At 49.4% G+C, this 22,428-nt stretch overlaps 2 protein-coding genes across 6 annotated transcripts in view; one reads left to right on the top strand and one right to left on the bottom strand.

The window, feature by feature from the left end:
- Positions 1 to 45: 45 nt before the first annotated feature.
- Positions 46 to 15,307, bottom strand: KCTD10 (potassium channel tetramerization domain containing 10). Of its 2 annotated transcripts, none has more exons than XM_077835105.1 (7): positions 15,187 to 15,307; positions 12,499 to 12,712; positions 6,457 to 6,626; positions 5,171 to 5,257; positions 4,303 to 4,355; positions 3,333 to 3,528; positions 46 to 2,682 (listed from the first exon to the last, which is right to left on the bottom strand). In XM_077835105.1, exons 1-7 carry the CDS (start codon positions 15,187 to 15,189, stop codon positions 2,464 to 2,466), a joined length of 942 nt encoding a protein of 313 aa, XP_077691231.1. In that variant the 5' UTR covers positions 15,190 to 15,307; the 3' UTR covers positions 46 to 2,463. The 2 variants fall into 2 exon arrangements, with proteins under 2 accessions (XP_077691231.1, XP_077691230.1); XM_077835104.1 differs by having other exon boundaries at positions 5,171 to 5,260.
- A 284-nt stretch (positions 15,308 to 15,591) lies between these two features.
- Positions 15,592 to 22,428, top strand: part of UBE3B (ubiquitin protein ligase E3B) — a 36,132-nt gene continuing 29,295 nt past the window's right edge. The window contains exons 1-8 of one of the 4 annotated variants that reach the window (XM_077834677.1): positions 15,592 to 15,629; positions 19,390 to 19,503; positions 19,588 to 19,683; positions 20,731 to 20,900; positions 21,012 to 21,132; positions 21,552 to 21,611; positions 21,974 to 22,078; positions 22,178 to 22,274. In XM_077834677.1, coding sequence (XP_077690803.1) covers positions 19,645 to 19,683; positions 20,731 to 20,900; positions 21,012 to 21,132; positions 21,552 to 21,611; positions 21,974 to 22,078; positions 22,178 to 22,274 — 592 coding nt within the window. In that variant the 5' untranslated portion in view covers positions 15,592 to 15,629; positions 19,390 to 19,503; positions 19,588 to 19,644. Of the gene's footprint in view, positions 15,630 to 18,896; positions 19,504 to 19,587; positions 19,684 to 20,241; positions 20,393 to 20,730; positions 20,901 to 21,011; positions 21,133 to 21,551; positions 21,612 to 21,973; positions 22,079 to 22,177; positions 22,275 to 22,428 lie in introns of those variants that run through there. The other 3 variants (XM_077834678.1, XM_077834679.1, XM_077834680.1) reach the window with 3 other exon arrangements.

Here is a 22,428-nt window from a genome sequence, read left to right on the forward strand (position 1 = left end):
CCTTCCCCCCCACCCCCCCTAAAACAACCTATGCAATAGATAACCAGTCCCCCCCACCCCACTGAAAACTGAAGTCTGCAGGGAACAAAACAACTTTTCACTGTGACAAGTTTAAGAAATCAAAAATCACATGTACCTGTGACTGACACCATTTTCTGTGTCAGTACAGACTTGAGATTAAAATGAATAGCCTAGCTTAAACACTGGACTCTAGAAGGGCTTCTCTAATATTAGGCAAGTAGGGAGTTTACAGTATCTATGTACAAAACACTGATATGATTGCACTTTAAGCCCACATCTGTCAGTTACACACAGATAGTTCAAGCTGCTAAACTGACTGTTTGGTTTGAAACTAGCTTTACCACAGTGACCTCTTTACATAAAGATTAACTTTCTAGTAGTAAAGTTTTGAAGATCTAGAAGACAGGCACTATAAACAGAGCTGTACCCTGAAAATCATCTTTGGCTGATATTGCCTCTGAAAAGCAGTCTCCACACTCACTTTCCTAGGCTTGAAGTATTTAAGCTACACAAGAGTGATGTACCATTGAATAAAGTTGTCAAAATATGGAGATTGTACAGTAATCCTACAAGCAGGTGTTCATATGGCTTATACCATTCCTACAAAACATTACTTTAGAGCAACATATAGTGATGCTAACCAAGATAGTAATGCCTTTAATGCTTAAAACTAATTCCTCTGACAAATGCTAAGTGACATCTGGGGCTAGAGTAGACCTTCTATACTAATTTTACAGTATAACCATTACTTTTCAGATTTCCTGCTAGCCCCATTACTACACAAGACAGGTGGTCCAGCTAGTCCACCACCCAAACTCCAAAAGAGGCCAATACCAGCTGCATCAGCAGAAGCTGCAAGAAACTCTACAACAGATGAGGGACAATCTGCCCCATGTGAAGGTCTCATTCAAATCCCTGAAGCATGAGGCTTTATATTCCATCCAAAGCTTGTTAGAATTAACTAACTCTGGCTATTCCTTTTAGTATCCACTCCCTCTGAATGATATGAACCTCCACCATCACTTCTACTTAACACTCTACTACGCAACAAGAGACTAGGAGGTAGATAAAACACATTATTTGCAATAGAAGAGCAATCTTAGAGTGAAAAGGTCTATATAGTATTCTGTAGATTATTATAGCCATTTTCTTCCAGGTGGCCTAGAATATGCTGTGAAAGAGACAGTGAAGAATAGCTGGAGATACTGACACGTAAAGGGATGTCCACCCATTTCTCACCAGTGTAGCAGCACTAGAGGTAAAGCTCCTGGTATCACTTATAGAACTCAAGCTATGAGCAAATGTCTAATTAGCTCCATATTTAGACTGGGATTACATGGTGTTAGTAGTAGCCCATGCTGGAGTTATCTAGGGCAGCTGTAAAGAAAAACCATTCCTGTTTCAGGAGAAAGTAGGGAAAAAAACAATCTAGCAGGAACCTTCAAATTACATTCTGGGTTTAAGCGGAAATGCTAAACAGACTGACTACAGTAGATATCCCAAACGCCTTAGGCAAAATGTTATGAAAGTATAGCTTTTTCCTAACCCTCAAAGTGTAAATATCTCCCACCCTTGAACCCTGCCATAAAGCAGCTGAGGGTTCTCCACTATTCCCTAGCATACTAGTTTCACTGAACCATTACCACTAAGCTCTGGGGGGGATGCCATAACCAGCTCACTTTAACATACTTTCTGAATTTTGAACTTGAGCCTGAGTAGCTGCCAGCACTAAATAACAAAACCAGAGTCGCTGCCAACCAGCAAGACCTAGCACCAGAGCAGGTCTGACTCCGGAACAGTAGTAGTTAGGCTCTCAGGTGCCACAAGTACTCCTTTTCTTTTTGTGAGTACCACTACAGTCTATTTCAAACCATACAAAGCAACTCCATTCTGGAGGGAAGCCAGCATCCATAGAACCTTGTCTTCTGAAAGCTAGGCTGAAGCATTTCTATTTTCCTCCTTAAAGGTCCAGAGGGGAGGCAAGGGGAGAAAGTGCTGAAGCACATGGGGTTAGTTTCTTTAGCATCACTGTGGCACAGAATAGCATTTCTCATGTACAGTAGGTTCAGGTGGGATGGAGTAAACGTGGGGCTGTAGGGAAGATAGACAGCTCTTTGAAAATTCTAGTGAAAGTGCAGAATAAATACTAAAAGGCAGAAGGACGAAAACACTCCTCCTCCTCTAACCACAAAACTGCAGGAAGAGTGCTGAAAATTCAAAGACATTACCCCAAATGCATTGATCTGACCCTTGATACCTTCTTTATTCCTCTAACAGCGCTGCTTCCTGTTAAATACCCCCAAATAATCTAGCCTGGTACAAAATGTAATTTTATAGACTTCACTGAACATAAATAAGTTGCCTGGTTATCAGCTGTAAAGAATGGAGAAGGCCAGGCCACAGCTTTCCCAAGAGGGCTGTGCAGTCTGCAGCTCTCACTCCTCACTGATGAAGATGCGCCCTGTCATCTGGACGCTTAATATGAATCCTTCGCACACGTTCAATGCGCTCCCGCTCCTCGTCCTCATCCAGGTGATGAGAGCGGCCTGCTGCCCCTCCCGTAGCCTCCAGAAGCGCGTTGTCAGGTCCTCGTCCATCCTGAGCCTCGTAAAGCAAAATGTTCAGTGTCTCTTCATAAATTCGGGCTTCTGGGAACTCCACCTGGGTACCCAAAACAGCTAGGTTAGGAGAAGCAAAATCAATCTTACTCATTCCAGGCCCCCCGCCAGTTTTTATGTACCCTTTGGTATTTAAGAAATCCTCTCCATTATTCTTGGGTGGTGGTACTCTGCAGGAAGTGTGAAAACTTGCAAAAAAGTTACAAGGTATTAAGAAGAACCCTTGAAGATCTATGTTTCTGTGCTCCACCTGCTGGCTTTCAGCCTCTGATGTCCAACATCCAGTGCTCTCAGACCTGAGCCATTACCCCAAAAAGGCAGATGCAAAGACAGATTATTTCTGGGCAAGGTAAGATTGTACGTGAACAGAATACTACTGGTTTTCTTTATACAGTTAAATAAGTGAACCTGGGTGAGTGCATGAGTGGGTTTAAAGACCAGAACTTGCATTTATTTGTATTGTGATAGCATCTGGAAGTTAATACCTTATTGCGCTAGGCAATGCACAAACACAAGATTGTCCCTGCCCCACAGAACTTACAATTTGTTTGACTGTTCTCGGCCCGCTCCTCTGTAGAAGGTAGAGTGGATGCTCTCAGGAGGGGAGGGCAATTAAAGGAAGGCTTCAAAACAGAAGTCAGGACATTACTCTTACAGCAGCTACTATGCAGCATGAATGAGTTTTATCCCTACCTTTGTCTGTTTCTTCTCAGTAGCGTAGACAATGGAGGTACAGCAGACCTCAGCAATCTTACGCCCCTGTCCATAGAAAGACCAGCAGCAAATCTCATCTCCTATCACATCCTTAATAAAGAGGACTCTCCCGTTAAACCGCAGTGACAGCTTATCAAACAGCTCGATGTTCTTCAGCATGTTGTCATCAGAATTACTGCAAGAGAACAGGGCATCAGTCAAACAGAGTTAATGCCATGCAGAGGAAATGTCAACAACTAAGGAGATTCAGGCAGCTGGAGGTCTAGATGTCCTGCCTCCCTTTATTTACTGTACCAGCCATCAAGGTTGTGTTTAGACTTGAGCGCTAGGGCTGCTTCATCCCACTAAGAATCACTCACTGCATTAGGAGAGCGAGCCTGCAGCTGAAGGGTGACTGGCCTTCAGTGGAGAAGGTGCTGAGTGTAATACAGAATCAGTGCTGGGAGTAACCACATCAGGATTCATCCCTCAACTAACCTATTCCATCTACTAAAGTTTAGCATCAGCTGGATTGGGCCAGTGCTGTCATGAGTTAGACACAGTCACATATGAGGACAAGAGCCCAGCCACCACGCCTACCCAACTGAGAGCCGCATAGGCACAGCCCTCTGACTCCTGGCCAACTGCCGATTCTGCAGGTAAAAACTCTGCAGTCCCCGCAGACGACAGGGCATCATCTTGTCATGGAGTCTCTGCAGGTCACATCCAGGCATTAAAGAGGAAGCTCTTTATTGCTGCAAGTGTGCACTTAGCTTTCCACTGGAGAAGTTTCCATTTCTAACCCCCATTAGCAGTGACTCCACAAACAAAGCAGGAACAGGGCTTACTGCGTATGTCAACCACACACACTCAGTAAAGGGAAAAGCCCATTCTCCTTGAATCTGGTTTCAGACCATTAATTTCCAGTTGAAACTGTACATTTAATAACTGATAGTGGAAGTTGTTTTACCTGGTGTAGGAATATTTGTTATTACTTCTGTTATACAGCAACTTTACTGCTGGCTGGAAAAAAACATGCAGGAAGCACAATTAGAGCACAATTTACTGGCTAGAGCACAGCTGCAACCTTAGTTCCAGGCACGCAGAGAAGGGGAAATATGAAGCGAGAGTACTGTGCGTACACCCACTGTTTGTGGAAGTGATGCTGAGGCTACTGCCTAGTGCTAGCATGTCAGCGTCCCCAGGACAGGTACAGCACAAGCTTTCCCCACAGCGTGCCTTAACCCTGACTTCCCTGAGCTGTGGTGACCAGCTCATAGTTGACTCTCCATGGCCATTCCAGTCCTTTATGCCTCTGCTGAGATCCCCAATTAATGCCTGCTGTGGTGGCATTTTTGGGGGGGAGGGATAGCAGGCATGAGAGTGCATACCTGTCTACTAGGAACTGGAGCCACTAACATTTCAGGTCAGTCAAATATCAGTCACTATTGGGCTGGAAAGACAGGTGAAAGGTTCTATAGCCCCCTATTGATGCCCTAAGTCAACCTGTCCTCCCTACTGACTATTTGAATATGTAAGGCAGAGAAGGCCCCCACTGTAAGATGCATTGTTTTTTAAATGTAGACCCATTAAAAGACCTGGGTGAAAAGCTGTTTAACTTCTAATTCAGATAGAATAATGAGGTTGCAGAGAGATCAAGTATAATTTTCAGACTCACAAGTTAACAGATGGGTTCCTGAGCATGCACACTTCAAAAAACTAGTGTACCACATTCCAAAGAGTCAGCTGTCACTCTGGCTGGTGAGCTGCTGCCTTGCTGTAACGAGGGGTATGTGCAAACTTCCCCCAGGGATCAAGCACAGCCTGCTCCCTCTTACCTTATTGGATGTTGCTATAAGTTTTTGCTCTTCCTTAGAAGAAGTGATGACTGGTACTTTGCAGAATGGCTCGTATGCATCTTTGTTCTGCTGAAACAAGACAGTCCGTCAAATGCAGCAGATGAATGGAAATCCACATTCGGGCCTTTGAACAAAATGCAGAAGGCCATCAAGGCTTCTCTCCTATTTAAGCCTGGGGTTAGTTACAGCGATGCAGACGGGAATGGTGGCTCACCATTGTCTGAACCAAGAGGACTTGATAGAGCAGTGAGCTGACCCCATGAGACAGCTATGTTCCTTTGTGTAGGCATGCTGGGGTACAGGGACATTACATGCTTCCCCATCTTACCGCCCAGTGAGGGGAAGAGGTACAAGAACAGCTGCTGGGGTGCTTTGGGGAGCCTAGGCTCCAGCCCCAGGACTGCCTTAATGCACCATAGGCCTGTACCTAAGCCGTGCCTTCTGGGGTCATGTGACTCTAGATGCCCAACTTTTTCATTTTAAAAGGTTCCTAACTCATTTATGGAAAAATGTGATCTGAGCATAACTGATATAATGATGCCTGCTCGAGTCTGCAGAGAGCCTGAAACAAACAACAGCTCAGAGGAGTTAACTGTCCCATGCATCTCAAGAGGTTGTTCACTCCAAGACCCACTGCTCTGACAGGCCTACTCCACCCCTGCTGAAGGCTTTGGACAGGAAGAGATGAGTGCAGAAGATGCTAAGCAACCATGCATTGGCTGCTGGGGTCCCCCCCAGCTGCTGCTCCTGAGGGAGAAAAGCACCATATGCCTTTGACTACACCTCTCTACCATCAGCACTCCACAAGGGTGTTAGGGTCAAAAAGCAGGCCTGGAGAATCTTCTACTGGCGATGTGCAAACAGGAAAGAGCCCAACTTGACACTGGGATCCCAAGGGTGTTTGTGGTGCCTGCAGCTTTAACTATCTTTATTGGTAAGCTGAGCAGACCTGATCTCCGACACGTACATACAGCTGGAATCCCATGGCGCCATGTTTTAAGTTCATTACACACTGAGAAAAGAACTACTTGTCCAGAAAAATACTTGACCTTTCCTAACCCCTTACAGCCTTAACTATCCACATGCAAGCAAAGGGACAGGGACTGATTTCTCACTGTTTCCTGAGGACAGGGCAGGAAGTGGGATTAATCAGAGGAAATACTGAGGGCATAAGGAAAGGCTGACTGATAGAACAAGCTCAAGCCACTTGTACTGGCTGGTGACCAGGCTTCTCACTAGCTCCATGCTAAAGACTGCACACCTACCTGTAGAGCTGCCTGGCACTCATCCACAAGACCCTGAACCAGGTAATACTTTGCCTCGGCCAGCAGCTCTTCAATCTCTCTCCGGCTCTCGGGAAGAGGCACAGCCCCATCACGCAGGTAATTTAATATTGTCCCGAAGTGTTTGCCACAGCGGTCGATCAAAATCCAGCCTGGGAGGGATAAAGCAGGATACAGCTGAACAGTGGGAAGGGAAAGACTTAGGCAAAGAGTCCACACCCTCACTCTTCCCAACTCCAGCTGGCCAGAACATGGTGTAACACACTGCAGCTCTGCACAGAGGAGCCTATCCGCAGAACATTGCCTCATGCTGGTGCACAGCACATCCTACTGAAAGGCTCCAAAATCCTCCAGCTTGCTGCTTGAGTTGGCAGCTGGAACAACAGCAGGCTGTACTTCTACAGGGAATTCTCTGTGTGTATCTTCCCCCCCACCCCACAATCCTTCAAGGGCGCATGGTGGGAGGCAAAGGGAGGAAGCTCATTATATCTTTCAACTCCCAAGCCACTGACCATCAGTTAGCTGAAGTGATAGCAAAACAAACAATTCCCACCATCAAATTAAACTCAGTTTTTCTGGTCTCTCCCCCCGCCCAATGGCTTTTCCTGGAATCCTGTCTGTTTTTGGACCTGCTAGCATACGTTAACCCTTGACTGCCCCCCAAACACACACACACACAGAACCACTGGGACAGATTTTCTATAACTGCAGCTAAGAGACAGCTAAATAGAGCAGAACAGAGGATTCCCAGGTACCTAACTGGAGTCTAACGGTATGTCTACACTGCACTAAGCCACCAGCGGCTGGCCCAGGTCAGCGGACTTGGGCTGGTGGGGCTCAGATTGTGAGGCTATAACATTGCAGTGGAGATGTTTGGATTTCAGGTGGGGCCCAGGCTCTGAGATCCTGCAGGGAGGGTCCCTTAGCTCAAACATCTACCTACACAAGCAGTTTTACAGTCCCAGCCTAAGTCAGCTGATCCAGGCCAGCCCTGGGCATTTTACTGCAATGTAGACGAACCCTGAGGGACCTACAACCAGTCAAGGGCAGAGCCAGGGACAGAACCCAGGAGTCCTACTTGCTACAGCTGGCTCTCACATGCCTTAGAGCCCTTACTGTGCACAAACAAGAGAATGGTTAACCTAAGCAAAATTCCCATCAAGCTGGTATTTAGTGTTTGTTCTGTGACAGACCACTCCCCCCAGCATGCAGGAAAGATTATTGTTGTTTTAAAGAACACTTATTTTCTCCCATCCCCTGCAGGGCCCTGATGAAATGCTTTCCACTCTGCATCCCGCACACTGGTATGGAAGGGGGGCTTGGGAGTGCCTGCTGATTCAGATGTTTTATTTTTTTAAAAAACAATGGCACATTTGTGTGGAAAATAACCCTGCTGTCCCCAACCAGCAATTACGCAAGAAAGGTGAAAAGGAAGCAAAGAGGTGAGTAAGACATGGATACTATGAAGGTCAGCAGAATCCTTGCAAGTCCCATTTCATCTTCCGTACTCCCAACTGGCATTGAACAGGAATAGCAAATTGATTAGGATATGAATGTTTTTAAAGTGCTTTGAAGATGTAATGTGAGTACGTGAGCAGTACAGGTGACGTGTGAGATAGTCCTAGATGCTGTAGCATTTCCTTTACGAAACCACCTGCTAAAAGGCACATTACTCACCAGTCCTGGGTAGAGATACCGGAGAGAAAGGGAAACAAAGCTTCAGCAGAGCTTATAATAGAATACATGGCACCCTTAATCTGAACAAGAAGTTCATATTTCATCTCCACGCAACAGTAGTCCATCTCCCGAAGCAGACCAAAGGGCTCAGAAAGGTATTATGCAACGTCCAGCTCAAGTTTCCATAAACAGGCGGCCATTTTTATGGGCTTCGACTCAAGAATGTACTCAGGAAATGCTTGTGGGGAAGGACTCATATTTTAGACAAATAAGGGAAAAGTAAGGTAAAGCATGCACCACATGACTTGAATTAATGTAATTATTACTAAAACTCTGATTACTTGGTTAATTCTCCAGCCCCTAAGTTGAATATAGGTCTTCCCTACTGATGGCCTACTTAGCAAGTGAGGTTCACTAGCATTCTACTCTGCACTTTTCTGTGTTTTCCCCTTGCACTTGTGCTTTATATAGAGGTGCTGTTTGGTTAGGACTGCAGCTTCAGAGGGGGTGGAGGAATGTACTAGGAAGCTAGGGTGATTACACAGACCTGATTTACAGATGCTTGTTGCAAATTGACACAGGAATCAAACTACAGATTGTCCCAAATTACTGGGCATAATACAACATATATCGGGGCCACTGCAGAAGTTCCCAAGACCATGCCCTTTCCCTGTAAGGGGGAGAGGGCACAGAACACACCATCCTCCCAAAACCCACGAGCTATCACAGACCAAATGGAGCCAGTGACTTCATTTACTGGAGTTGCGTAGGGGGGATGGTATAGGGAGAATAGATGCATTCTGGGCACAGGACTGGGAGTCAATAACTCCTCAGTTCTCAACGCAGCTGTGACTCCCTCTCTGGACTTGGAAAAGTTAACTTCTGCTTTGGTTTCCCTATCCATAAACCTGTAGAAATGCTAACTTCCTAATGTCCCAGACAGCTGCAGCAAGGATGCAAAGATGTTTTAAAGTGCAAAATGGTCCTGGGTTGCTAAACACCACATTTAGCAATTCCATCCACCACCACATTTAGCAATTCCATCAGCCTTCACAGGTGCTCTTGTTCTTACTAGTCAGCCAAAATGTACTGCAAAAAGGAGATACTTAACAGGAAAGTGAGCCCCTCAGCCTGGCTGCTGCAGAGTTAAGAAAGCAGGTTTCATCTGTAGTTTGCAGTCTTATAAAGCTGTATTTTAATAATCATTGTTTTACAAAATGTTTTGGGATCCACTACTCAGGCAGGAATAAATATCCCCAGGAGCCATAAATAGACACAATGGGAAACATGGGAGTTTAACTTTTGTTACACGAAGAGTTGAAGTGATGGCTCCCAAACACTGATACTAAAGCAGGCTAGAAGGAGCTGCTAAGTCTTAAATAATAAAATATCTTGGCATTAGATTACTTGGGGGTCTTCATGAGGCTCTTGTTTAAAGCAGACTAATTAAATCTGGTCTCTCTTTAAAATCTAAAAATGCATATTTTAGAACAGCTGGGGAGACTAGGAATTCATGTTGCACAGAGTTCTCTGTGCAAAGACACAAGTCTCCCACAAAGGCCCCCTACTTCTATCCTGCTACTCCAGTAAGATGTAGATTTTGAAATATGCAGGTTTCTTTATTTTGCAGATTAAATCCGTAAACTGGAAAGAATCTACATGCATAGATAACTGTAGCCATTTCTATTGTAAATTGCAGGGGGGGGGTGGAGAAAGAAGAAGTCATACTATGGTGAAAAACACTTCCTATTTTGTGCTAGATTTTGGGTGTGACTGAAGAACACAGTATTTGAAGGCTTTCAGATAAGGGTAGTTTCCTTTAAACACTATGATACTATTGTCCAGGTTTCCATTAACACTTTCAAGTAATACCAGGCAGTGGAAGATAAAACATTAGCTACTGCAGCAAGAGTATCTCATTTCTATGTGCAAGAAGTGTTAAAATCCCCCTGAAACACCAGCACAAACTGGCAAATGAGGCATTCCTACATCACGAACTGTGAAAGTCAGAGCAAAGCAAACATGGTGTTCTAAAAGAGTCAGATCCAGATGGCCTTATACCCTTAGCAGTAGTACCTTCAACTTTCCCCTCCCTGCAGAAGAGAGAATCTGTCCACATGTAGAAAAGTGGATTTCATATTTGAAGGACACATTGTAATAGCACTTGTACTGTATCCATCCAGAGCACTCTGGGTGAAGCTCTGAGACCGTGCATTAGGCAGCATTTGTTGAGGAGTGAGTGGACAGTGCCAGGGCATAGTTTTAATCACAGTTCTAACTCACTTGCTGTGTGGCCCTGGATAAATAATTCACCTACGCCACAGATGAGGAAACACAGAGAAGTTACGGGGCTCTCCCTACTCATAGGGATAGTGGGAGGATTAATGTTTGTCTAACACTATATGAATTCTTTTGATTCGGTGCTGCTGCCGAAATTCTGAAAACGCTGCAAAAGAACTAGGGTGATGAATTACGTTCAGTAGGTTGCATTCTAGTGCTGTCATTAAACTGGAAGCAAATGATGATTGAGTAGCTGGCACACTTCCCTCTGGATCAGCACTGAACCAATGTTCCACTGGCATTATGGGCTGTGCCGCTGGATGTACAGCGTGGTAGATGAAATGTAATAGAACAGCCCTATGGTTAGTAATGATCCCATGAGACACTTTTCAAAAGTAATCATGACCAACTTGGATAATTATATTCTTGCTTACCTACCTATAATTTCCCCTGCATTTTCCATGCAAGAGGGACCCTCTCTGCTTCTTACCCTAAACTGTTAGGTAGCGTAGTTGTGCACTGTTAAACAGCTGCAATGTCCGACTGCAGAGATCCCTGAATTTTTGTGGTGAGGAAACTGATCTCTTAGAATTTAGAATTCTGTATAGTACTTGGATACTTGAAAAAGCCACTACAAAAACTGAAACAAACTCAAATATTTCCCTAGTTGTTTAGGGATGGACTCTAGCTAAAATGGTAATACTTTAATATTAAATGGCGTTGTATTTCTCACAGGTTGGCTGCGAATCCACTTCCTGTTCTCACAAGAAAACTGTCAGGAGGGCCTTATTTAAACCATAGCTTATTTCTCCCCAGCGCTAAACACATACTAGACGTACTACGGCACTGAAAACTAAGTTCAGTTGCTCCAGTTGAGGAGCAAGACATAATCCATCCTCAAGACAAGTTCAAACAGTCAATACAATAACAAGCTAACCAACAGAAAAGAGTTTTCAATCTCTAAGATCAGTCTACTAATGAACTATTGTCAAAGACAATGAGTGTATAAATCTGCAAACATGGGAGCTGTCGGATAATGGGCAAAATGCCAAAACACAAATAGAAAGCTGTGCCTGGAATTAAAGTCAGTGGGACTCCCACACTCTGGGAATGTTGATATTAAACTGGGCTAAACGTTTTGAACAGCCCTCAGATGATGAAACTTCTTGATCCTTGATCTAAAAGGATCAAGTTTTCTCCCATGACTTTTAAAAAGATAATCAGTCCATGTCCTTGTGGTAGGGAAGGAAGATAGTTTTGAGCATTGCCTTTTAAAAAGAGCCTAATTCAGAACATTCTGAATGATCCCTTTGCAGATGGACTTGACTAAAGAGATCCATTTGCTAGCAGATTTTACAGATGATTTGTAGTTTTTTGCTCGTCTCATATATGCCCTAGTAAATTACTAACATCACAATTATTCAGATGCAAGAAATTCATAATTAGGTGTCAGTAACCTCAGTACAGGTGGCTTCTTTACATTTCATAACTGGTTTGTTTTCTAGAATTCAACAATATGTAACCTCACATGAAAAATGAAGTTACAGCCCCTTTCATCCAAGGATCCCCAAAGCGCTTAATACACTAAGACTCACAACCCTCACAAGGGAAGTTTTAGCACCGTATTACAGACAGAGAAATCAAAGTCGTCAATTAACCTTTCAGCCTCAAGGTCAAAAAGCAAAAAGTCTGACTCCTAAGCCCTTGTGCTAACCACTTCACCCAGTCCCTCTAACAGAGTACTTTTAATCTCAGTGTTTCAGAAGGAAGCAAAAGTTTATTCAACTGGGTCTGATCAGGGCCTTTGACTTTACCATAATCTAAATAAGAGGAGGGTTGTGGCTTCAGATAAATAACATTAAAATCTTTCCTGTTTCACGGCTTTTCTCAGCTGTATAGTTTGCTAGCCATAGTAACAAAACAACAACAAATGCCTTAGAGAACCTGGGGCTAGGATAAGCTTCTTCACTACAATTGTCCGTTTTCTAATGTGTTAATCAATCTTAACTGAAAGGTTATTTTTTCCCTGCCATGAGTCTCTAAATGACGTGAACAGTGTCTCTTTACCTTCGCTGTCGGTGAGAACCTCCATGCGGCCACTGAACATGGCCTTAAGCATGGTGTCCTGCTTGGTCAGGGTCTGCATTGTGGTGTAGTAGAGAGCGCCACCAATGTTCAGCTTGACATACTTGGAGCTCGGGCTGGTCCCTTTGAAGGAGGTGGTGCGAGTCGCAGCTGCCGGCACTGCTGAGCTCACCACGCTTTCTCCTGACATCTCTTCCTGAAAACCAGAGAGGTTGCCAATTAGGACTGCTCTTGCACTGTGTACCACACAATTTACTGCTCCCTTGTAACATTTTATGTAGGTAATATTAATACACCTATGTTCTATATCCCCAGCTGGGAAACTCACAGTACCTCACGATATCCTGTCAGGTAGCTAAAGCTTATCTCCATTTTGCAGCTGGAGGAACCAAGGTTAAATGTTTTGCCCAAGCTCACAACATGAGAGGGGCAGAGCTGGAAATAAAGCCAGGAGTTCTGGCTCCCACTCCCCTGCCCTACACCCTCCCATTGCATGAAAACTGCTTCTCCTATGCCTATCTCTGTAATAAAGTACGGAAAACTCTAGGGAATGGTTTCAGGACTTTTTACTAGAGACCTGCCGTGTACTAGTTTAAAGCCATGCTGACCAATTTCCTGCAGCTATGGCAAACAGAGCAAAGTTAAGCTAAACTGAAATCCAGAGCACTGCCTATTAGCATTCACTCTTTGACTGTCCAATGCTTAACTTTTTTTTTTTTTTTTTTTTTTAAACGCAGCAGGTTACTTCCCCTTTCTGAACTAACTTCAAGTTTACAATGGCTTTGAACCCAATGGAGGCATTTAAAGCCAACATTTTTTCCACACTAAACAGCTACTCTCTATTCACAGCACTGCAGACAAAATCTTGTGCATGGAAGATTCTGGACTTTCATGCTATTTCACTATAAACTGTTTCAGCTGATCTGAATTCACTATAAATGGGTTCCACTGTTTAACTTTCCATATTGGGTGTTATTTCAGTCTCAGCTCCTCTTTGCTACCTTTAAATATTTTACTTAAAGTCACAAAGAAACCCTGCATACAATCTCCTGAGGATTAGACAAGCCAACCAAAGAATGTAAATAAACTAAACCAGTGCAGAGTTTTGTGAACTCTGGGCAGCATTTTACAACCATAAGTTATCTACCTGGCTAAACTGAGTAAAAGAATGAAAAAGTGCATTCATCTCTCCAACTCAAAACTCACAAGATTTAAATTCTTCTGGGAAGTGGCTTAGTTCAGCCAGCATCTGGCATTTGAGTACATTCACACCCGTACAGGGAGTCAGACTGGACGATCTATGAAACTCTTACAAATCTCACTGGCTGTGATTCAGAGTGCAGATTTCAGTGAGAAAAAAGATATTTAGTGAGTGAATTTAGTGCTCCTGAAACTGAGGGTGCGTGCACATTTGTGAATGTAGACTTCTCATCTCCATACATTCACAGTGCTTTCAATGCATTTAGGATGGTGTATAATCTCCTACTATTGTTGCCTTGAGATTTTCCACACACTGTTCCACTGAATTACTTCCCTTCTAACCTGTAGCATCCATACTGTATCATGAACCCTCCTGAGCAGAGGCAATATTGACAGATAATTTTAAAATGTGGACATGTGAGAACTAAGATAAAAAGCTTCCCCACCAATTCATTTCCCACTGGTCATCTAATAAGAATATCCGACTGTGAGCTCTAGAGCAGAAAGGCTCACACACTAATCAACAGTTGCTCCAGGCAACTGAACACATTTGCATTTTTGTATATCAAAAGACTGAAAGGGAGATGATAAGTTAGCCGCATAATTAATATATATGTTGCTCTCTGACTCACTCATGACCAGGCCTCTGCCAAATCACCACTTTATGGTTAGCCTCAGGCTCCTACAATGCACCAGAATGGGATGACTAAAGCACAGCCACCTCAGACAGATCGAGGTCCTACAGTCTTTGGGTCAAACAGTCTTCCGCACACATGGCTAGAAGCCACCTCTTAAATCATCCATGTTCTGCTGCTGTTCAGAGACCTTTAATGCAGCTGGCAATGCAGGTACATGAGCTGGCTGCGTTTGGTAGGCAGAGCCTGGACAGAGGCTATCAGGCAGCTCAGAAAGGTAGGACACTAGGGGACCACTATTCATAGCAAGGTGTCTCCTTGCTACTGTTAGTAGAGCACAGAGCGAGGCAGGGCCAGCAGGACCCCCCAGCTAGAGCGATAGTAACAGTAGACCCAGGCCCTAGACTGCACTGCACAGCCCCCCCACCCCGCCCTGCTGGGGGGCGGGAGCAGCACCCCACCCTGCTGGGGCACTGAGACAGCAACTGGCCCTAGACCACCCAGCAGCACCAGCCCTCGCCCAGTCCTTGCCCCCACTCAGCCGGGGCCCCAGCCCAGACCCCCGCACACAGCCAGGCCCCCCACGGTCCTGGGACCCCCAGCCAAGGCCCCAGCCCAGCCGCCTGGGCCCCCCTCAGCCAAGCTCCCCCCCCCGGTCCTGGGAAACCCAACCCACCCCCCAAGGGCCTCCCCGCAGCCAAGCCCCCCGGCCCCAGCTCAGCCAAGCCCCCCACGGTCCTGGGACCCCCAGCCCAGCCCAGCGCAAGGCGCAGCCCGCCGGGGAGCCCCTCCCGCCCCAGGGGCTGGGCTGACCGGCCCCGGCGCCGGCGCTCACCATGAAAAGCCCAAGCGAGTCCCCGAGGCAGCTCCGCGGAGAAACCGGAAGCACCCGGGGCGGGACAGGCGAACTTCCGCCCCTCGCTCACGGCCTATTTTCGGTCCCAGGGTCCCCTCACTTCCGCCCCGCAGAGCGCTCCGCCCAAACCCGTCCGATGTCCCCCCCGGCCCTCGCAAAGCGCGGGGCCCGCGGGCCCGCCCGCGCCCCTCGGCCCGCCCGCTGGGGCACGGGAGGCGGCGAGCCCGGGGGGCCAGGGCTGGCGGGGCCCCCGCGCCCCCGGGAGCGGTTCGCGGGGTCCCTGGCTGAGCCGGGCCTGCGTTCCCGGGCGGGTCGCTAAGCGCGGCGCACAGGCGGCGGCCCCGGCCTGGCGCTCCGAGGGGGCGGGGCTGCCCCCCCGGGCGTTCGCGGAGGCGGCCCCGGCCGCGCTGAGGGGCGGGCATGTGAGGCGGCTGCTCAGCGGGGTCTGGGCCAGGGTGTCGGGCAGTGCGGGGCAGCGGCTGGGGGGGCGGGTGTGCTGGGGGATCCTGGAGGGTGGGGGGGGGGAGGCGGTGTGCTGAGGGGGTCCGGGCGGGGGAGGCGGTGTGCTGGGGGATCCTGGAGGGTGGGGGGGGGGAAGCGGTGTAGTGGGGGATCCTGGAGGGTGGGGGGGGGGAAGGCGGTGTGCTGGGGGATCCTGGAGGGTGGGGGGGGGGAAGGCGGTGTGCTGGGGGATCCTGGAGGGTGTGAGGGGGGGAAGGCGGTGTGCTGGGGGATCCTGGAGGGTGTGAGGGGGGGAAGGCGGTGTGCTGGGGGATCCTGGAGGGTGTGAGGGGGGGAAGGCGGTGTGCTGGGGGATCCTGGAGGGTGTGAGGGGGGGAAGGCGGTGTGCTGGGGGATCCTGGAGGGTGTGTCGGGGGGGGAAGGCGGTGTGCTGGGGGATCCTGGAGGGTGTGAGGGGGGGAAGGCGGTGTGCTGGGGGATCCTGGAGGGTGGGGGGGGGGAAGGCGGTGTGCTGGGGGATCCTGGAGGGTGGGGGGGGGGGAAGGCGGTGTGCTGGGGGATCCTGGAGGGTGTGAGGGGGGGAAGGCGGTGTGCTGGGGGATCCTGGAGGGTGTGAGGGGGGGAAGGCGGTGTGCTGGGGGATCCTGGAGGGTGTGAGGGGGGGAAGGCGGTGTGCTGGGGGATCCTGGAGGGTGGGGGGGGGGGAAGGCGGTGTGCTGGGGGATCCTGGAGGGTGTGAGGGGGGGAAGGCGGTGTGCTGGGGGATCCTGGAGGGTGTGAGGGGGGGAAGGCGGTGTGCTGGGGGATCCTGGAGGGTGTGAGGGGGGGAAGGCGGTGTGCTGGGGGATCCTGGAGGGTGTGTCGGGGGGGGAAGGCGGTGTGCTGGGGGATCCTGGAGGGTGGGTGGGGGGAAGCGGTGTAGTGGGGGATCCTGGAGGGTGTGAGGGGGGGAAGGCGGTGTGCTGGGGGATCCTGGAGGGTGTGGGGGGGGGAAGGCGGTGTGCTGGGGGATCCTGGAGGGTGTGAGGGGGGGAAGGCGGTGTGCTGGGGGGATCCTGGAGGGTGTGAGGGGGGGAAGGCGGTGTGCTGGGGGATCCTGGAGGGTGTGTCGGGGGGGGAAGGCGGTGTGCTGGGGGATCCTGGAGGGTGGGTGGGGGGAAGCGGTGTAGTGGGGGATCCTGGAGGGTGTGAGGGGGGGAAGGCGGTGTGCTGGGGGATCCTGGAGGGTGTGAGGGGGGGAAGGCGGTGTAGTGGGGGATCCTGGAGGGTGTGAGGGGGGGAAGGCGGTGTGCTGGGGGATCCTGGAGGGTGTGAGGGGGGAAGGCGGTGTGCTGGGGGATCCTGGAGGGTGTGAGGGGGGGAAGGCGGTGTGCTGGGGGATCCTGGAGGGTGTGAGGGGGGGAAGGCGGTGTAGTGGGGGATCCTGGAGGGTGTGAGGGGGGGAAGGCGGTGTGCTGGGGGATCCTGGAGGGTGTGAGGGGGGGAAGGCGGTGTGCTGGGGGATCCTGGAGGGTGTGAGGGGGGGAAGGCGGTGTGCTGGGGGATCCTGGAGGGTGTGGGGGGGAAGGCGGTGTGCTGGGGGATCCTGGGGTGGGGGAGGGAAAAGAGGTGTAGTGGGGGATCCTGGAGGGTGTGTCGGGGGGGGAAGGCGGTGTGCTGGGGGATCCTGGAGGGTGTGTCGGGGGGGGAAGGCGGTGTGCTGGGGAATCCTGGAGGGTGTGTCGGGGGGGGAAGGCGGTGTGCTGGGGGATCCTGGAGGGTGTGTCGGGGGGGGAAGGCGGTGTGCTGGGGGATCCTGGAGGGTGTGTCGGGGGGGGAAGGCGGTGTGCTGGGGGATCTTGGAGGGTGTGTCGGGGGGGGGGAAGGCGGTGTGCTGGGGGTCCTGGAGGGTGTGTCGGGGGGGGGAAGGCGGTGTGCTGGGGGATCCTGGTGTGGGGGAGGGAAAAGCGGTGTACTGGGGGATCCTGGAGGGTGTGTGTGTGTGGGGGAAGGTGGTGTACTGGGGGATCCTGGAGGGTGTGGGGGGGGGGGGAAGGTGGTGTGCTGGGGGATCCTGGAGGGGGTGTGTGTGGGGGGGAAGGTGGTGTGCTGGGGGATCCTGGAGGGTGTGTCGGGGGGGGAAGGCGGTGTGCTGGGGGATCCTGGAGGGTGTGTCGCGGGGGGGAAGGCAGTGTGCTGGGGGATCCTGGAGGGTGTGTCGCGGGGGGGAAGGCAGTGTGCTGGGGGATCCTGGAGGGTGTGTCGGGGGGGGAAGGCGGTGTGCTGGGGGATCCTGGAGGGTGGGTGGGGGGAAGCGGTGTAGTGGGGGATCCTGGAGGGTGTGAGGGGGGGAAGGCGGTGTGCTGGGGGATCCTGGAGGGTGTGAGGGGGGGAAGGCGGTGTGCTGGGGGATCCTGGAGGGTGTGAGGGGGGGAAGGCGGTGTGCTGGGGGATCCTGGAGGGTGTGAGGGGGGGAAGGCGGTGTGCTGGGGGATCCTGGAGGGTGTGAGGGGGGGAAGGCGGTGTGCTGGGGGATCCTGGAGGGTGTGAGGGGGGGAAGGCGGTGTGCTGGGGGATCCTGGAGGGTGTGAGGGGGGGAAGGCGGTGTGCTGGGGGATCCTGGAGGGTGTGAGGGGGGGAAGGCGGTGTGCTGGGGGATCCTGGAGGGTGTGAGGGGGGGAAGGCGGTGTGCTGGGGGATCCTGGAGGGTGTGAGGGGGGGAAGGCGGTGTGCTGGGGGATCCTGGAGGGTGTGAGGGGGGGAAGGCGGTGTGCTGGGGGATCCTGGAGGGTGTGAGGGGGGGAAGGCGGTGTGCTGGGGGATCCTGGAGGGTGTGAGGGGGGGAAGGCGGTGTGCTGGGGGATCCTGGAGGGTGTGAGGGGGGGAAGGCGGTGTGCTGGGGGATCCTGGAGGGTGTGAGCGGGGGAAGGCGGTGTGCTGGGGGATCCTGGAGGGTGTGAGGGGGGGGAAAGCGGTGTGCTGGGGGATCCTGGTGTGGGGGAGGGAAAAGCGGTGTGCTGGGGGATCCTGGTGTGGGGGAGGGAAAAGCGGTGTGCTGGGGGATCCTGGAGGGGATTTGTGTGTGTGGGAAAAGCAGTGTGCTGGGGGATCCTGGGAGCGGGGAGGCGGTGGGTGACCTGGTGCTGGGATGGGAGGGCTGTGTGCTGCCGGTTCCTGGGAGTGAAGGGAGTGTGCTGGGGGATGGGGATGGGGATGGGAGTTGACCTGGTCTGGGGAGTCCTGGTGGGTGACCTGGTGCTGCGGGGTCCTGGGGACAGGGTGATCTGGTGCTGGGAGAAGGAGGCGATCTGGGGATAGAGTTGCAACATTTTCGTGGAAGTGGTGTTTGGGGGCAGGGAAGTACCTTGTGTGTTGGAGCGTATGTGAGTAGAGCATCTGGGGGCACTTGGTGCTAAGGGGTGAGCAGAACATGAGGGATCAAAAGCTGGTATGTTTGGGAGGAGGGGCGCTTGATTCTGTGTGACACATTCTTTTAGCTGGGAACTCTGTTAAAAGGCTTGTGAAACTCTGAGGTTGCCTGGTAGCCAGATATGGTGACAGGTGGATTAGATGCATACAGGGAGATTTAGTGAAAGAAATTAGTTAATATTCATAATAATCTTAATCCTGGTGTTTTGTGCTTGTTATCCTATTTGTCAGGCTTTGCTATGAAATTATTGACATGGAAATTCTGATAGAAGAGTTTTACATGAGATGGAAACTTTTTCTTTACTTCCCCAGAGCAGCTTTGAGACCTATCACTTGCAGCAGGTGGACCAAAACCATGATGCACCTTTCTGTGTTTTGAGGTTTGTCCAATATTTCTTCCTGAGTGGCTGCTGGGTGATTGGGTAGGTGAGTACAGCCAAAGACATCTAGAAAACAAATGAAATTAATAGTCCCCCACAGTATCTAGAATTGATTGGTTTGTCTCTACAGAGACGAAGGGAGACTATATTTGAAGTCAGAGCAGATGTGGATCATGTTTGTATATGGATGAGTATCAGTATTTCTTCTGCAGAAGCAAATCCTCAGGTGAGTTTTGTGTAAAGTTTTTATAAAAATTCTTTGCCTTTAATATTCACACAGTAGAAATGTACGCATCAAATGCATCTGAGCTTTGAAGGCTCCATAAATATTGAAACTGTCTCTAAAAATTTACCAAGCAATTCGCCTGTTACAGATGCAATAGAGTGGGTCAGTCTAGATGGTTTAGGGGCAGAGCAACATTCTATCACGTTGAGGTAGCTGAGTTCAGGACCTGTTTCAGCCTCTTTCTTCCTTGGCTGGGAGCATGGTGGAAGCAGCACATTTAGGGTCATGAGTGACCTTATCCCTACCAAAAGTGGCTTTCCGGAAGGACTAGCCTCCAGCCTTCCCTCACTAGAGGGACAGGTCAACCAACTACAGGGCCATGAATTGGGGAGGTAATGGGGAAGTTTCCTACAAAGAAAGGTGCTATATAGTCCCCATTTACCAAAGGGGACACTGGGAGGTTCCCAACATGCTTGACAGCTGTTTCATTGTCTAAACTGGGGTAATTCCACTTGGACAAACTGGGTCCTTCCATCACCTCCTTTATTTTTATTTTAGACAGTTCTGTTGTTATCCACCCTTGTTTCCCTGCCCTTCAGAATTCTCTATAGACTCTAATTAAAGCTGATGTGGGAACATGACAAGCCGGTGGGGGTGAGGCAGAGATTTGGAAGTAGGAGAGGCAAATGTGCTGGCTGATGGAGTTCTGGTACCAGTCCTGTTCTTGTTTTCCCCTTAACTCTGCTGCTGACATGTTGCGCTTTTGGTACCCCGTGTGCGTTGTACTTTGGGGCCCCATTTTTCTCTATCTCATGCTCTGTGTTCTGTGGACACGTCATTTCCTCTGTCTAAAGGCGGATATAGCCTGTCCAAACCAACCAAAGCAGGTCTCTTGGAGCGATGTAGGGAATTGCCCCTTCATGCACACCTGCCCTGGGGCTATATGTTGTGTCCATATCACTCCCAGCTCCCTAAACACACTTGCTGCATGTATTCTAACATCCAGGTAACACCTTCTTTCCCTCCCCGATCTCATCTTTGTGGAAGGTTGCAAAAATGTTCGGTACAGCACAGTCGTCCAAAGCCCAGTTCCTCGATAAAGCGCGTCAGGCCCGTGAGGAGCGGAGAGAGCTGAAAGAGAGAGAGCGAGCCGCCATTCAGATCCAAGCCCTGATCAGGAGGTTTCTTTGTCGATGCAGGCTGCAGAGGGAGATCAGGTTTGTGAAATTCCACCCCGCGGGCTTTGTTGCTTGTTGCAAACTGAGCTCTTTCTGTAGATGACTGTGGCTTTTTAAAACGCTCAACATTTGATTCCTCCTCCTTCCCAGGAGAGAAGTGGAGGATTTCTTTGAAATAAATGAATCTGCTCCCAGTAAAAGAAGTGCACTTTCCATCTTCAAAATTTCCAGGAAACTGCTGTTTATTTTCAGAATTAAAGAGGACAAAGAGGTAAAGCTGCTGCTCTGACACATTTCCCCCCCCTCATTTTCCAGAATACTCTGGATTCTTTTCCGTTCTGCTTCCTGAGAATCCTGAAATTCCTGTCCCAAGTGGGAGTGATGTCATAGAGATTAGAGTGGTTGGGAGTCTCACTGGGTAACTTGCAAGCAAGGCAAATGTAATCAAACTCAATCTGTAATCTAAAAGGGAGCAATTATATATATCAATGGGTTTTTCCTTCCTCTTAGCCCACCGGTATTGGCCACCACTGCCAAAGACAAGCTGCTGGTCTGAGCAGAGCTTCAGTTGCTTCTGGAGTGGAAGGCCTTTGTTTCCCGTAATATGCGTTTTTTAACAGTTTTTCCCAAGTAACTGACTGTACTTGTGGGGCATGGGAAGTACACTAACATGTCTCACTCTCTTTACAGAGGCTTGAAAAGTTGTGTCGCTGTATCCTGAATAGTATGGATGTTGAGAATGAGCCCAAGGTCAGCAGGTCAACTTTGTTAGGGGATTTAGGATTTAGGTTTATTTTTTTTAAAAGTTCACTGATCTGAAATATCAAGAGTGAGAGACACTCACGTGTCACCTATATTCCATGGTGGATTGTTTTTATATGTTGATAAACCCCATAGAAGAACCCAGGATAGCTACATGGATCCACAAGAGTCAAAAGAGCATTTCCCGCATGGTACAATTTACAACTGACCTAGTCATTACCGGGGGTGGGGTAATTCTGGTCCAGTGCTGGGATCTGCGTGGCCTGTGGAAGTAGTTTTATTACACTGCTTCTGGATAAGCAACAGAACAGAAAAAGTTACCACAAATTTCTCCTGTTCTTTGCCTGTAGGTGTGGTATGTGTCACTAGCACTTTCTAAGGATCTTACACTCTTGTGGATCAAACAGATCAAGGACATCTTGTGGTTTTGCTGTGAGTTTCTCAAACAGCTTAAGGTAAAAATCTTTCATTGGTTTTAGTTCTGTGTTTCTTGTGGTTTCATACTTTAGTATTGTAGACTTGATTTATTAATGTTGATGTTCTTGTTATTCCAGCCTGACATCCTACAAGACTCGAAACTGGTCACTTTGCACCTCACAATGCTTGTTACGTTCACAGACACTTCCACGTGGAAAATACTTCGTGGAAAAGGTCTGTGTGGCTCTTTCCAAAACCCTGTTGTAGCCACCAATCCAGACCTTTCTTCTTTCTCTTTGTTTTAAAGTCTTCTGGCTTGGGCTGCAGAAAGGGAATATTTTTCTTCTCTCGTATGCACTGCCAAGCTGTATGATTCGTTCTGTGCAGA

Source organism: Eretmochelys imbricata, chromosome 15, assembly GCF_965152235.1.
Source record: "Eretmochelys imbricata isolate rEreImb1 chromosome 15, rEreImb1.hap1, whole genome shotgun sequence".
Taxonomy (NCBI): domain Eukaryota; kingdom Metazoa; phylum Chordata; order Testudines; family Cheloniidae; genus Eretmochelys; species Eretmochelys imbricata.

Coding starts and splice junctions, on each gene's coding strand:
- KCTD10 (XM_077835104.1), bottom strand. Junction 6,627..12,498: donor GGTTCTCACCGACAGCGAAG/GTAAAGAGACAC, acceptor TATCCCTCCCAG/GCTGGATTTTGATCGACCGC. Junction 4,356..5,170: donor TTATAGCAACATCCAATAAG/GTAAGAGGGAGC, acceptor GTTTTTTTCCAG/CCAGCAGTAAAGTTGCTGTA.